The 16166-nt window shown below is 40.3% G+C and overlaps 1 protein-coding gene across 1 annotated transcript in view; it reads left to right on the forward strand.

Annotated features, from left to right (window-relative positions):
* Positions 1-16166, forward strand: part of COL22A1 (collagen type XXII alpha 1 chain) — a 220431-nt gene that overhangs the window by 128730 nt on the left and 75535 nt on the right. The window contains exons 22-23 of the mRNA XM_074830381.1: positions 187-240; positions 9960-10013. Of these exons, the coding sequence (XP_074686482.1) occupies positions 187-240; positions 9960-10013 (108 nt within the window). The remainder of the gene's footprint in view (positions 1-186; positions 241-9959; positions 10014-16166) is intronic.

Below are 16166 nucleotides of genomic sequence, written 5' to 3' on the forward strand. Positions count from 1 at the left end.
CTCTATCCTGTTTTCTTATTCTCTTCTGCTCACAGGACAACATAATTATCAGGTAAGAGTTGTCTAGGTAGCCATGCAGTAACAGTAGCACAAAACAGCTAGGAAATGGTTATATAGTTCATTGTTTTTTCTTACTCACTTAACTTTCTAAAACTTTTAACTTTCTAAAACTTTCCACTTTTAAAGGGAGAGGCTGGTCTGGAAGGCAAGCCTGGAGTCCCTGGTTTACCAGGTCAAAGGGTGAGTTTCTGTTTTTATTTAATGTAAGTCTCAAGAGGCTGGGCACAGATTTGTTAACTAAAGTTTGGTATTTTGTCCCACTTTACATATGCTTTTTTACTTCTTTAAGGATCCTGGAGGCCCAGATCCTTTCCTCTATTCCTTCTTTACGGTCCAGCAATTTTCAGTACCTCTTGGGGTCCACAGATTGTATTCAGTGTCCTGTGGGACAATAGCAAAGTTTCTTTCTTGTCATTTGCTCTTCTGTCTTTTTATCTGCTCCTTGCTGCCAAGGGGGGTTCTTGATATGACTCTGAGTGAGCAGAGCTACTAGTAATATGGACAGGTTGAAAGTTCAGAGAAATGCTGTTGTCCTGGAAGTCAAATATATGCAAAGACACTTGCAATACTTATTATTTTCTGTTCTGTTTGGTCTGTATTCACCCACAAAATGGGAGCTGGTGTACCATTCTCCACCAGAGGCTTAGATAGTTTCCTTCTGTTAAAAAAAAAAATATTAGATTTTTTCTGACTCAGAGTTATGTCTTGAAATATTCAAGTAAAAAGTAAATTTCATAGCGGGCCTGATATTATTAAATGAATGCTCTGAACCTGCCTTTCCTTGCTTCAACCCATTCCTAGGAAGAACATCTCCCAAGACAACAGATGAGGGTGGAAGTGAGATACCTGTTTAACCTTTGTGGAGACAGCCTCTTCACTCTCAGTATGGCTGTTTGATGGGTTACTTTTTTAAGTAGTCACAGAGACTTGATCATAGCTTAAGCTATAGGAGAGATCATGGGGGTTGCCTGTAATGCTTTGCACTTGAATCAGCACCAGTGCTGTTAAAAGAGTGGGTATGAGACTGCTACTTGCAAGCATGGGAGGGTTATGGGCAAAGGACAGTACAGGGAAGAAATATATACCTTGGTAGATGCTTTTCTACAGACTTTCCATTGAATTGCATGATATTAAATTGAGCCATAAGTGTGTCTTTTAGGAATCTTCTCCTTGGGAAGGTGGGGCATGCAGTCTCATGTTAATGCCACAGTGGAACAGGGCATTTACTGTTTTTTTCCTACTTTTTTAGTCTTTAGAAAATACCACCTTATCACTTTAACAAATAACTGTGCTGTGCTTTACTTATGAGTTGACAAGTTCTGGATTGTCCTGGTTTTAAAGCCTGCTGTGAAACATTTTTTCTTGAATAAGATTAATAGAACATATTAGCTGGGTAAAGGACAGTGATCTGTCAGGATCTGCAACAGGACACAAAATGCTCCTGATAATGATCATTTGATTAGAGATGTCATTTGATCCACACTGTCTTTGAATGTTTCCCTAGACTCTGTTGTGTCTAGATCTCCTAAGGGTCTTTATTAGTCACCAGCCATCTTAGATGGATAGATATATATTTTTCATTAAAGGCAATTATTCAATGACTGAATACGTGAGATGAATCAAAGTCCAGGGCTTGGTGGATCTAAATGGATAAGCTACATGTGAGAGAGAGAACAGAGTAACAGATACTACCGATTCACCATTAGTACAATTCTTGACAAAGCACAAATATAAAACCAGGCATTGATTACCATCTTACATATATTTGTCTGCAGAAAGCAAGTATTTCTCTAGACAGGCTTAGAAGTTAAAATGTCAAGAGCAGAAATCTCATTTGTTTGGGTTTAGTTTTCAATGACTGCATGTATGGCAAGGGCAGGCTCTGAAGGCACAGCTCAGAGCTATAGCAAACGCTCTTGCACACACCCAAACAAAAAGGGTCTTTAGCAGCATAACCAGTGTTGAGGACAGATGGGATCACAATACCTCAGTTTCATTTGTGGCTCCAGCCCTGGCTTGCTGTAAGACTTGGCTTGTTGACTGGATATTACAAAGAAGTTCTTCACCGAAAGGGTTATCAAGCACTGGAGCAGGCTGCCCAGGGAAGTTATTTAAAAGACATGTAGATGTGGTGCTTAGGGAATGGTTTAGTGGTGGCAGTGTTAGGTTTGCAGTTCTACTTGATCTTAAGGGTCTTTTCCAACCTGAATGATTCTATGATTTGATTCTAAGACACTCACATCTCTTCATTTCTGGAGCCTCTGTCAATAGGGGTAGGAGTGTAAGGCTGTGCAAATGTGTGGGCAAACCAAACAGCCAGAGCAGCAGTGTGATCATGAGTTTGTTTAACACTGAGCACGTTCCCCAGCACACCTTTGGGTCATGCCAAGTAGTTGTCTCCACAAATGTCCCTACATTGCAAGGTGACTCTATCTGGCAGGCTGGGTGACAAAGGCCATCCTCATTTGTGAGAAGGAGAGTTTAGCTGTATGAACACAAGCTCCTGTGCTTTTGCACGTGAAGCCCTGGCCCATTGTATTTAGTGTAGACGTAGCCTTTTTTGCTATGGTAAGAACAGAAAAATCAAACACAGCTAGAGACAAATCTAAGACTCCTTTTTAGCAGACCTGTGTAGAACAGATGAAAATCACTAACCATCTGCTTGCCTGGTCCCTCTGCTCTTTTATATGGGTGGGATTTCAAGATATGATGCCACACCAATTGGGCATCATATTTGAAAATTTGGTTCCTGAGGTACTTTATAAATATTCTGCAGTAATATCTTGTAATGTAAGGAACAGATTACAGTGCAAGATTGACTTCAGGACCCTTTTAAGTAGCATGCTGCAAAGGAGCTGATGTAAACCAGTTACTGTTTTCCAGTATGATTCAACCTCAGTTTTGCATTCTAGTCCTCAACCAAACATAAATGAAGTCGGCACATGCAGAGAGTCTCTGTCCTGACACAGGGATGCAGATTCGACCGTTTCTTGGAGTTCTTAAAAGACTGCAGTGCTTTAGATAGCTGTAATGCAGCTGACACAAACTACTAATGGACTAAAAATGTGTTTGGAACCATTTCATAGAGGAATTCATGTCTCATAACACAGTCCACTGGAAATGAAGGATACTGATCTGTGCAAAGACAGAGGCAATGTTGGCTGGTGTTAGAAATATAATGCAGAAGACACCTACACAGTGTGTAGATTTCATTGAAGATGACATATTATGCCAAATACCCTAGTGACAGTTTGGCTGACAGGAATAGGGTCATACATCTTGGAAAGATTTCTAGGAAGAGAGGAAGTATGGTATTCTTTTGGCCTGAAGCTGCCATTCCTTTTATTGCTGAAGAAATAAAAGAATACATGGGATAGCACAGTTGCCAATAAACAAAGCATAATCTTCAGTGAGTCACCATTTGTGTTATAGTAAAGAAAGTATCAGTTGAATTTCTTAAGATGGCTACTGCAAGCTTAAACTTTCATTTAAATGCATTCATTATACTTGTATCACCCCTGCTTAGACTGCACATTTCGTGGAGCAGTTGCAGTGTTCTGCTAATGTGTGGTACAAGTATGACTGAAGAAGACACTATAGGACCCTAGTTAGCATTAGAAACAGAAAGGCTCCTGAGCTGACTGAAGAATGTGATAGAGCATCTTCCTAATGTTTTCTTTAGAAAAAAAAGAAACCAGTCATGTTTGGGGGCAGAGTGTGAAGGGAGTGTTATGCTCTAAAAAAAGCTGGTGGTATAATTCAGATCTGATTGCCAAATTTATCATAAGCTAAGCTTACTGTATATGAACCTCTCCCTCTTGCAGCCCATTCCCAGGAGCTGCGATATGGAGTGTGTGTTTTCAATGTAATTGTAATAATGTGCACTCAGAGGCATAGTTCTTTAATATGGAAATCTAATAGGAGGGCTGCTTACATTCTGGGAAGTAGCCCAGTAGTGGAAACAAACTAAGAGCATAAGCTGGGAAGACAGATCATCTTTTGGGCATTTAAAAGGATTTCCCTGTTAGCCTGCTTTAGTTACAGGTCTTGGAAGTGTTTTATGGGCACAGAAAAAATGCGCAAAGTACAGCTCAGTACATCTGCTGAACTGCTAATCTGACAATTCACGTCCATTCTTTGATCCTGTCTGGGGACAGGAGAGAACAATTTCAACCCAAACCAAGCAACTGGGTTATGTTCATTTTATTAGCCAGCTGTTTCCAAGTGCCTGGCACCTGACGTCTATATTTTGATAATGATATGCTCATATCAAGTTGATGCTCGTTGGTGACCACCAAAGCCACTCGATCACTCTCCCTCTTCAACTGGACAGGGGAGAGAAAATATAATGAAAGGCTTGTGGATTGAGATAAGAACAGTTTAATAAAGGAAAAGCAAAGGTCATGCATGAAAACAAAGGAAACGAAAAGATTTTATTCTCTACTTCCCATGAGGAGGTGATGTCCAACCACTGCCTGGGAAGCAGGGCTTCAGTACACGTAGCAGCTGCTCCAGAAGACAAATGTTGTAAATAACAAATGCACCCCTTTCCTCCTCCTTTCTCTTAGCTTTTATTGCTGAGCAGACATCATATGGTATGGAATATCCCTTTGGTCAGTTTGGGTCAGCTGTCCTGGCTATGTCCCCAGTCTACTGGTGAGGGTGGAATGTTGGAGAGACAACCCTGATGCAGTGCGAGCACTGCACAGCAGTAGCCAAAACAGTGGTGTGTTATCAACACCTTCCTGGCTACCAATACAGAGCACAGCACCATGAGGGCTTCTGTGGAGAAAATTAACTCCATCTCAGCCAGTGGGAGGAAAGAAGCTTTGCTGTTCTCATCCATCCCATTAGACCTTTGAGTGATAGACAGTACTGTCTCTCCGATTTTACTAAAACTACCTGAAAAAGAGATAGAACTCTGAGAGTCAGGTTTTGTTTTAGGGTGGTTTTGAGGGTTTTTTCCCCACTTACTGTCCTCCTCTTTCTTCTGTGAAATTGTTTCTGCTCTTCAGTTTTTTGACACCTGATCTACTGAAATATTTGTTGGAAATAAACCCAACTTTTTTTTGCTTGATAGACACAAAAGGTGCAGTTGTATGACATGGTCCTGGAAAGCATGCAGGTCTTTGGGTAATCCAGCCTAAACACAATGTTCTTCTGAAGTGTGCTCCAAATAGCTTGGATTTCTGTAATTTGCCTCTTATTGAAATGATACAAGTTCATTCAAGTAATTGAAATTTCAGAAGGAATCCAAGAAGAAACATTTATCCTATAGCAGTATTTTCCACACAGGCATGAGAGAGCAGCTACCTGGACTCATTCTGAGTTTGATGTGCTGTACTGCAGTCTAGTTTTCTAAATTTACATTGTCAAAATTTTGCCATGCTCAAAGAACAATTAGTACAAAACAAAAAAGATACAGGAGTCTCATAGGATAGTAAGAGTAGACTTATGGGGAAAAAAAATAATGGAAAGTATCTTTTTAAAGTAGTAACCTTTAATAAATGTCCTTCTCCATGTTTAAGATTCTAATGTACATGAGTCAGGCAGATAAGTAATAATAATTCCCCTTTTTTCAAGTCACTTAATGCACAAAATAATTTATGCGAAGCACAGAATGAGAGTGAGTTGGATGTACAAGCAGAGATAACTTAGAAAAATTTTACTGCAAGACCCTTTTTTGTGAGCTAATTGCAAAGTTTGGTGTCATGGTCTGTCAGGTTAGAGGCAAGAGGAAAGTGTGCAGCTCCAGGAGTGTGTTACAAAGGGGTGTCTTTTGCATCTTTAATTCAGCTGTCATGTTTCACCAGTTTTTCATGTTCATATTTCCACATCCCCTGAATGCTTGTTCCTGAAGTCAGAGCAGCACAAAAAGCTTAACAGACCTTTCTTGATTCTTTACAACTAGATTACAAGGCTGTGAGTCTCAGTAAATGCTACATGTTTGTTTTACAATAGAGCCTGAAGGATCCTGTTGAAACTGGGGACTACTGGGTTCAGTGCACACCTTCTACCTAGAAGAGATGTGTTAAGAGCACTTGCCAGTACATGAAAGATTTGTTCCTGTTAGCTGTCAGGGGGGAGATAGATAGATAGATAGATAGATAGATAGATAGATAGATAGATAGATAGATTATGAAGATCGCTGGAGAGCTGCTGAACTCTTCTTTGTGTGTTTGATGGCAGGACAGAAATACATGTATTTGACTTTCTCCTTCTTGACCCATCTCTCTCCTGTCTGAGTGGGTTGTTGCATATGATATTCCTGTTCTGGCCAGTCAGAACTTGAATGGCCAGTTAAGTTTCAACTCTTATATCAACTCGATGTCCAGAAGTCCTTCTAGACCATCTTTGCCTTTGTCACAACCCCAATAATCACCCATAAACTGGCCAACCCTGATGGCATTTGAAGCTAGGGAGATGCTCTCACTTCATAATTTACTGTCATTATCTAATACACGTAGAGACTGTAAAAGGCTGGTGCCTTCAGGGAGCTCAAACTGAATTTCTTCTGGCTTCTCTAATAATGTAGATGTAAAAGGACAGGGCTGAAGAGGGTAATCCTAGCATCCCATCTAGCTTACAAAGGAAATAGTTGGCATTTATGCTAGCAGTCATATTTGTTCACAATTAAGGATGCTTCCTATGTACTTGGTACCAAATCCACCCCTGTTCCTGGGGCCAACCCTCAAGAGAAAAACATGTTATGAAAATGTATGACCATTCTGGCTATTGGACAGCAAGATGAGAAACAGTCTTGCGCCGTGATACCTTTAAAATTTTCCCTCTAGCAGTGTGGAGCCAACATTTTCCTTTGGTTTCCTGTCTTCTGTATGGTAGAGATCTTTCCAATGGATGATTGTGTTGACATATGTTTGTGGGTGCTTGAAATGTTCAGATGACATGTTCAGCTGTGCAGAAATCGAAATGTAAGCAAATTAACATAAAGTAGTAAAAAGGGATTGATGGCATAGTTTAAATCCAGAGTGAAGTTGTAATTGTCAGTAAGGTAAATGTATTAATTTCCAATAAAACATACATTTTTAACTGTGCTATTGTTCAAATTGCTGATGAAGGCAAATAACATATTTTTTTACAGTCAAAGGATACACATTCTCACACACTTAGCTGATTCTTACTATAAGTAACAGAGCATAATTGCTGGTTTTCACTGTCATATTATTAGGCAATGTGACATTTTGCTGAGCTTTGCTCTCATAGGTATAATTTCTCCCAGCAATTATTTCTGTACTTTATAAGCAGGCTGCAATGTTATGGAGCAAATTTGTTGTAGTTTGATTTTGGCTAACCTCTGAGTGGCCAAAATGTCCCCTTCACAATGGGAAATTACATTCTCAGCCTCTCTGTCAGTATAATTATATGTTGCTTTAAGGGATTTCTCAGTGTTTTGAAAAGCACCAAAGTTTCTTAGCATTTCACCCAAGGAAAAGATAGGCTTCTCTCACATCTCTCATTGCTGCAGCAGATTAGCATGCCCGGCCATCAGCATGGAAACAGAACAATTGGTGCATACTTGTCACAGGAGGCAAAATATGTCCTTCCTCCACCTTCTCGGCTTTTCAGATGGGTTTGGAGAGAAGGTGGTGTTGCTACCACCTTCCTCAGGTACCCCAAGTAATATATAGGTGGGACCAAGTTTCCAAAAAATGGCAGTTCAGCAAACTGTAACTAGGTAATGCCCTTAAGCTGTAAAGCTGCTAAAGCCACACCCTTGTGGACCTCCAAAATAAGGTCTATGTGTACTACTCACATCTCTTAACTTGCCAGGTTACAAGGCTCTTTGGGATTTTGTTGGCCTGAATGCTAATGTGTGTATCACCCATTGTGGTTTTGTATAGAGCACACAATGGGGTATGTTCATGCTCTCCAACTTGTGATATCTGATTTAGGGTGACTACTTAGGAAGCTAGTTCCATTATGCTCCTTCAAAGGATTATTAAAAATGTTTATATCAGGTTCCTGCCTCTAATGGAGTCTTGAATTAGAATCTAAGGAGATGCATAAACATTGCGAAGGGAGGTACAGGGTGGGTTCTAATTATGCTCAGTGACCAATGAGGTTGGTAGGACATGAAGAAATCAGTTACACTGTGTTGTATGCTGGCCTCAGTGGAACCAGCCACCTTAATGCGTCACTCCCATTTTGATAGGAAGCTGGAGATGACATGCAGGCATACTCATCTTCTGTGTCTGGCTCCACACAACGCATCTTGTATGCTCTATTCATAAGCTTATTTATTTAAATGGCTATTTTAACAGTGTCCTTTGCATGGTCACCTTGGCAGTTGGCAAAATGAGCATCTTTACCTAGAAAACTTACGTTGAATCATGTGGTGACATGAGTCCTTCAGGTTAAAAATGGTCTCTTTTTAGCAAAGAAGTGATGGATGTTGAAAAAATAGAGGGAGCAGTCATGAATAGTGCATGTACTTGAGTATAAAATTGAGATTTTTATTAGTATTAGGGTCCTGGAAAGGACTACTGACTCCCAAGGACCTCATAATCAGCCCTTAATTTTCTTCTTAAATTCTTTTGTATATGACAGCAGCTTTTTTTTGTTATGAGAAAAATAAGAAAAATACCAGATTCTGACACACCAACTAATGAATCTCAGTCAAAACCAGGGAAAATATGATGAAAACTTGTTTTGTTTGTGATGTTTTAGCTTTTTCATTCAGGTCAGCAGGAAGCTGTTATTTATAGGTGTTGTTTCTGAACATATTTAAATTAAGAAAAATAAAGGGAAAATTATATATATGACTCTTACACATCTGTATGACCAGTGACATCATCAGTGACATGAAACCTGTTAATTATAATATCCTTCTAAAAGGAAAATCAGTTTGGATGAAAAGTAGAAATGAGGGAGAAAAAAATCACTTCTTTCAGATATTTACATGGCTCCTCTTGTACCCTCCTTGTATATTACTAACAACTTCAGAAGTATTAGTGATTCAGTGTCTGTTACACATCAGGAAAGGATAGATTGTTTTTACAAGAAAGTTCAATCACAAAATATGTGCCTTGACTAAAGTAACACAGCAAGTCAGCTGTTGAGTTGAGAAATAAATCCAACCTCTGCCTTAGTTGCAGTGCTTCATGCATCCTTACTCCATCCTTCCTGTTTTTTCTAGTGTAGCACTTTTCCCTGTGAACTATTTGAGGTCAAGCCTATGGGGAACACACGTGCCGCAGCATCTATATAGGTGAACTTTTCTCAAGGGTATACTCCAGGTCCTGGCTCATCCTTCCCTTGCACTAGTGAAGCTCTCTCTGGAGGAATCTTTTTTGCTTGCAGAAGAGTCAGTGAGCTCCATCCCTTGGTGGTAATGTCAACCCTAGTTAGAAATGCCTCATAGATCCTGTTTTCTTGTTTAGAGATTGTGAATCTTTTATACTCATCCATGCACCAGAGTTCTTAATTATTTTCTTTCTTAATGCAAGAGACAGTGCAAGGAACACAAGGGACACTGCTTGACTTTGTTGGGGAGGGGTGAAGAGCTTGACTGCAGCAAGAAAGGTGCCTCTCCTCAGTATGTGTCTACACATGGTACCTCCCTTGGCTGCATCGCAGCGCTGTGACTTCTCTGGCCCTCTGTGGGCAGCACCCAGGTGGGACTGCAGAGTGTGAGAGACGCCAAGATGTGCATGAGACCAACCCTCATCATGGGGGGGCTGTTACCACAATATGGAGAGATACAGACCTGTCAAACTGGAGTTCCACATCCAAATGGCGTGCGCTGCCTTTGCCTCTAGCCTTTGTGTTTTGTGTACCCACATGGCGGTGATTTACCAGTTTTGTGGTGAAAGACTTTGGAAAATCAGCAGCTGCCTTTGCCCCGGTGTCTAATACTTGCTCTTCTGTTGAACACACAGGGTAAAAAGGGAGAACCAGGATTCCCAGGAATCAATGGTCTGATCGGCCCTCAGGTAAGTGATGATTTCTTCATTTTCATATAATATGTGGAAAAACATATTTTGTGGAAAAACATATTTTGTGGCAAAAGGTGACTTGGAACCGCAATGTAGCATACCATGACCTTGTTCTTTCCTCATCTTTGAAGTTGGTATTTCTCCTTTAAGATCCCAACAAATCTATCCTGTTGTGATGGAGAGAAGTCTGCCTGTCTGGCAGCAATTACTTTTACCTTCTGCAGTTTTTCAGCATCTTTGAACAGGGGCGTAAGGAGGTGTTTTGTATGTGATTTGCCCATTGCGTGTGCACAGAGCACTATCATTCCGGAGGGAAAGAAATGGTTTGTGTTCTGCAATATTTAGGACAGTGTCTCAGCTAATTGTTGGCTGTGTGAATTGGCAATTGCAGATATACCTTCTGTGCTGCAGTCTTGAGGGAAGAAGCAGTTTAAAAGGTATTTGCTGTTCAGAAAGCACACTTCTTTGAGCACAAGTCTGGTTTTGTGACTTTGATACTCATATTTCTACTTCTTATAGAGGGATAGGTGGTGGCTTACTGAGGAAGGTAGAGACAGGAGCTTAAAACTAAATGTTTATTCTCCCTGTGAGGAAGGATGTCTTAAGTTAATAACCCCTTAGCTCCTTTTTTTAAAGCTTTTGGCAAGATAGTGCTCCAAATTGCACCATCTGTAACATCATAAGGGCAAAATAGTGCTGTGTATGTTAAGCATCATCAGAGAGGATTTGGCTCCACTTTGGATCAAGCCATTCTGCGCTGTATTATAATAACACTGACACCTGCCTCTGGCTTGGTTTCTGGCTAACTTTGTAGCCAAACTCAGCTGACCCGAGTTGCTTTGTAGGGTCACCCCTGCAATAAGAAAAATATCTGCAGGAATGTCCTCAAGCATGAAAGATGCAACCTCACTTTAAACTCAGGAGAAAACTGAGCATTTCATTCATTCCCTTTTCAACAATAAATTAACAAACTGAGTCTTTGGCTTTGGTATTTTGGTTCAATAATTGGTTAAATTTTGGGCAGAAATGAAGAGCCTCCATTACTACAGCTGTTGGTGATGTATTGCAACAAAAAGCACACTGCTAGACAGCAGATGCTGATTTTTCATTTATTTCCTCTGGCAAGCTATGCCCTTGTAACCAGGAAACAAGATCTAGAAATGGTTTCTGTGGCAGAGCTTTTGTAATGAGCTGTTCACATGTCTGTGGAGGACATCAGAGAGGCAATCCAAGGGCTTGCGACCCTGTGCAGGTGAGGGCCCTTGTGTCCAGCTGGGAACCTTGCCGGGCGAAACACCACTTGATACTGGTTTACATAATTTTAAGACTTCTTCCTTTGGTACAGTATCTGGTTTGCAAGTATTTCATCAGCAGCCTTCAAGAGGAATGAAGACAGTATTTCTAATGGATTTTAAAGATATTGTTGGTTTTGGTTTTTCCATTGGATAACATTAAAAGGTCCCCCCAAGCCTTCTGAACCATTGGGAAAGGATTTTCCTTGCTTTTTGGGGAAGATTTTTCTCCATGCATTATTTCTGAGAAATCTGACAGTATCTATCCAAACAATGTCACACTTGCTCAACTCAAGTTTCCTGCAACTTTTAAAAAATATATATATACGCATGTGTTAGCAACTTCATAAATGTATCTGAGAAAACTGCTGACATAGCATTAAGTAATTTTCCTTTCAGCACAGGCTAAATAAAGTTAGCAAATTTTATGTTAATTAAAACATAGAATGCTACCCCATTCAAGGAATACTTAAATTGACAGTTCCTCCAAGCTAACTGTAAGAATGGAAAAATATTATTCCTATTCTTGCAGCAGCACTCTGTTCTGGACTTATTACTGCAGATTTCCATATTTCTGTTTGGAGAAAGTGCTTACATTCAGTTTGTGACAAAACTACTTTTCAGCTTAACGGCACTTTTTGTGACATTAGGTTTTTTAAGCACTTTATCAGCATTTTTTATTCTTAAGCAAACTATGCCTCAAAAATACCCAAGAAGAGAAGTGGTTTCCTTGTTCTGTAGTTACATGGATATTCTTTCAAGTCATGTATGGAACTCTCTGTCACCTGTTCCTGTGCTATCTCCATGGCATTGAGGGCCAACTGATTCGGGCTGGCCATATATAAACTAGTTTGGAACACTAAAATAACCTCCCTTTCCTCTGCTGTTTTAAATTTAAATACACTTTTGTTTTCTGACCTGATTCACCCCATTAATAGTTGTATGGGCAAAATGAAGGAGTGAATATAGAAGCTGTAGAAGGCATATTGTTGCTGAAAGACATAGAAAAGACAATCTGAAGTTACTGTTGGCCTTCATCAAGAGAAATATTTGCTGTTGTGCTCAGTCCAACTGAGAACTCACAGAAGGATCAGGCAGCTGGTGCAAGAGTACCAACCTGGGAGCTATTCTGGAGCAGGGTCAGCAGATCCAGTGATGAACTGCAGTTGAGATTATGTCAGTCCAACTCTCAAGGACCATTGACTGGGTGTGGTCACATTTGAGAGTTAATTAAGTGTCAAATCCTGTCAAAGCCAGGAGGCAACTTCTCAGCTAGCCTGGGGATGTTTTGTTACACTAGGGTAGCCCTAGTTTTGCCTTTCTCCTTGCAAACACCAACTCAAACTAAATTTTAATCCAAAAAGATTTTTCAACATTTTTTTTTGTTCTAAATCAGCTATAGTGGTGAACCCATGTGCTTATTTGCTCCATGTTGTCCAGCCAGCACCCCCAAAAATGAGCATTTATTTTCCAGATATTTTAGAAATGGTGCATCTTGCAACATCATTAAGCCATAGAGTAGACACTCTGGGTCTTATTTCCCCTCTGGATATGAATGATTTTCCTGCAGCAAGGACACAGATATCTGAACTCGTAATGTGTTTATGTTGTTATTATTTATTTGTACTATTTTAGTTTCCAGAAACCTTAATCATGGGCCAAAGTTCTATTGCAGTAGGCTGTTGAAATGCAGACTGAAAAATGAGCATTTCTATAAAGCACTTTCAGTTGAAATAGATGGATGGATACCAAGCAAAGGAAACAACGAAGCTGTGCATTTCTGCATGGTCACCTGAAATCTCGGTATACATAGATGTATGTATATATATTGTCTATCCCATCATCTGTTGATAGGAAGAGTTCAGAGAAGGGGTTGAAGGCAGTTGATGAGGTACCTTTGTGAATGCTTTTCTAGGCATGAGGGGTATCCTAAGGAGGAAGAAGATCTGCAGTTAGGCAGTATACACTAAGTGGACCATGCAGGCTCCTCAGAGAGGGGAGCTGATTCCCCAGTGCTAGCCAAGGGCTCAGACACTCTGAGCTGTATCACTGAATTACCAGGGCTGATATTCAGCTCCAAATGCAAACATTTGTTGGGTTAAGGATGGGCTCCTATTGATGAATATCCAGCTAATACCATCAGTGGAGTCTGAAGCTCTCCTAAAGCACATACTTACAAATGGTCCACTGAACCATTCTAGATTCCCCAAGCTGAGCAGGTATATGCCATCCACCTGTGAGACAGCAAAACAAGTCAAAACTCTTTGAGTTTTAAACAAAAATGCCATACCTCACACTTGCAATATCTCTGGGCTGTTATTGAGGTTTTGCCTTATGCTAGATAGCGTGGTGGTAAAACTAAGACCTGTGAGGAAGACCAGTACAAGCTGTACCTTTTATGGTTGTGGCTGGCAATGATTTAATTAGCATAGACTTGTCCTTAGGGTGTAAGCTCAAGCCGAGCTTTCTTAACTAATTCAGGAAATAAATGATATCCTCTGAAATGCATGGTATCCTTAACATCCTTTCTATAATGCAAGTTAATACTGTAGAATGTAAGAAAAGGATACAGGCCCCAGCTGCAAAGCTCAGATTGAATTCAGACTATGCCAGTGCTGCTCAAAATTGGAAGATATTGCTCAGAGCTATCTTTAATAAGATCTATACTTTTAACAAAAAGAAAGAAAAAGTCTTCACCGGTGCAGATCACTAGTAGTACTGAAACAAAAGAACATACGGGACGGTTTTTTGCTGTTTTTCTCATTTGCTGCACTGACTCAGGAATCCAACTCAAAGCGAACACATAGGGAAATAAATCTTCCTCTGCAGACAGAAGAGATCATGTCCATATCTTATAGTAAGTGATGAAATTAAACAAATACTGCCTTTCACTGGAAGCAAAAAATTCTCCTGGAGAGACTGCTATGTACAAAGTCAATTTTACTTAGTACTTTTACAGAGCTAGAGAGACAGTTCAGAGAATTTTTGTTGAAAAGACTTTATTTTTAAAAATAATGTTGGTGCTCCAATTACAATGTCACCTGGTTAAATAACTGGAGACCTCATCTACTTATGAATTACGACACTATCACTGAAGCTGACTATAGAGCACGCATCATAGGTAACTGTTCAGAACTGTTAGGCTTTTAGTTTTCAGTGTCATCAGAAACAACCTTTTTCTATATCCTCTTATTTTTGTCTTGGTTTGTAAGGCAGGATTTAGGCAGAGAGAGCAATATGGTGTTCTAATGCAGCATTACTGAAAATAATTCACAAGAATTGTGCTGGTAGTGCCTGGAGTGAGAAATGAGGAGCAGATTTGAGGAGATGATACCAGAAACCACTCAGATGCAATGGGGGAGAAATGGAGAGTTGAAGTAGCAAGGGACATAACATGGACTGCTCCACAAAACTAGCTGCAACAGTCTCGTTTCTGATGGGAGAGAAGTGGAAATAAAGGGGGAGACAGTGCAAAGACAATAGGAGGGGTCTGTGGGGACTTTGAGAGGTGAAATTACATGGAGTAATTGAAGTGGAGACAAGCACAGACACTGGAGGGGAAATGGCTGTCAGCAGCATAGTTACGCATTTTATTCTCATTGTGGCAGCAGACAGGATACTCCTGCATGTCCTGGAGGTTCTTCTCGCTCATAAAGCTGGTGCAATCCCTAAAGAGCCCAGACCACGGTCTGTTTTGACATGGGTTAAGGTCTTATCGCAGCCTTTCTCATAGCGTAAGAAAATCTAGTCATCAGCATGGAATATTATACAGAAAATATGTCCGTGCAAGCTTTGCCTCCAGAGACAGATATCTGGAAAAGTCATCAGACTTTGGTTTCCATCTTGGAATGGCATTTGTTCACCTCCTTCTAAAACATAGCCATCCCTTCTTTCATGGAAAAGAGATTTAGGCCAAGCAGCCTACTGATGTAGTCACAGACAAGGTATTTGTTCCTTTCCAGAGCTTCCTTAGGGAATGAAGAACCTAAATCTTAATAGCTCTGCCTTTCCCAGGCTGTCTTTCAGCAAGGTACACACTGGAAGAGGAGAGCATCTTTTAGCAGATCCTGGAGGACAAGCACAGCTGTTCCTCCAATATGGAGAGTGTCATATTTCTTTCCTGGGAACTGTCCCTGCATTACATTGTCTAAGGAATGACCTGGATGAAACACAAGCCTGAAAAAATACACACCCCCCATTGTTTTTAAAGATGTCCCACTCCACGACACACACACCACTGCATACATTATTTGGATTTTAATGAACATTTGAAAACTTTTTGTTTCAAAACAACAGTTTGAAAGTAATTTGGTTTAAACATTTTTATGAAAGATCCATGTTTTGCCTTTGTTTTCCAAACTGAGTTTGTGTAGTCTTGATTTAAAGAAAGTTTTCATACACCAGTTTTTGCTTCAGCATGTAGAAAGCACACATCAGAGTCTTTACCAGCAAGAAAAAAACACTCCATGATTATTTTCTTCTAGATCAGAGTTTTAAAGGGACAACAGAGAAGCTGTGGCTGCCCCCTCCCTGGCAGTGTTCAAGGCCAGGTTGGACGGGGCTTTGAGCAACCTGGGCTAGTGGAAGGTGTCCCTGCCCATGGCAGGGGGCGTTGGGACTAGATGATCTTTAAGGTCCCTTCCAACCCAAACCATTCTATGATTCTATGGTTTGTGAACACTGAAGACTGGATCTGGGACAGGGACTGTCATCTATATAATTCATCAAATGATCACTGAAAAAGGTGATCATTTAAATCAGGTACTTTAATCTGAATTCAGTTAAAAAAGGGAATCAAAGAAAACAGATGGCATGAGATTTTGAGGTTAAGCATTACAAGCTGTCCTGCTGCTGTTTT

The sequence above is a fragment of the Strix aluco genome, chromosome 1 (assembly GCF_031877795.1).
Source record: "Strix aluco isolate bStrAlu1 chromosome 1, bStrAlu1.hap1, whole genome shotgun sequence".
Classification (NCBI taxonomy): Eukaryota; Metazoa; Chordata; class Aves; order Strigiformes; family Strigidae; genus Strix; species Strix aluco.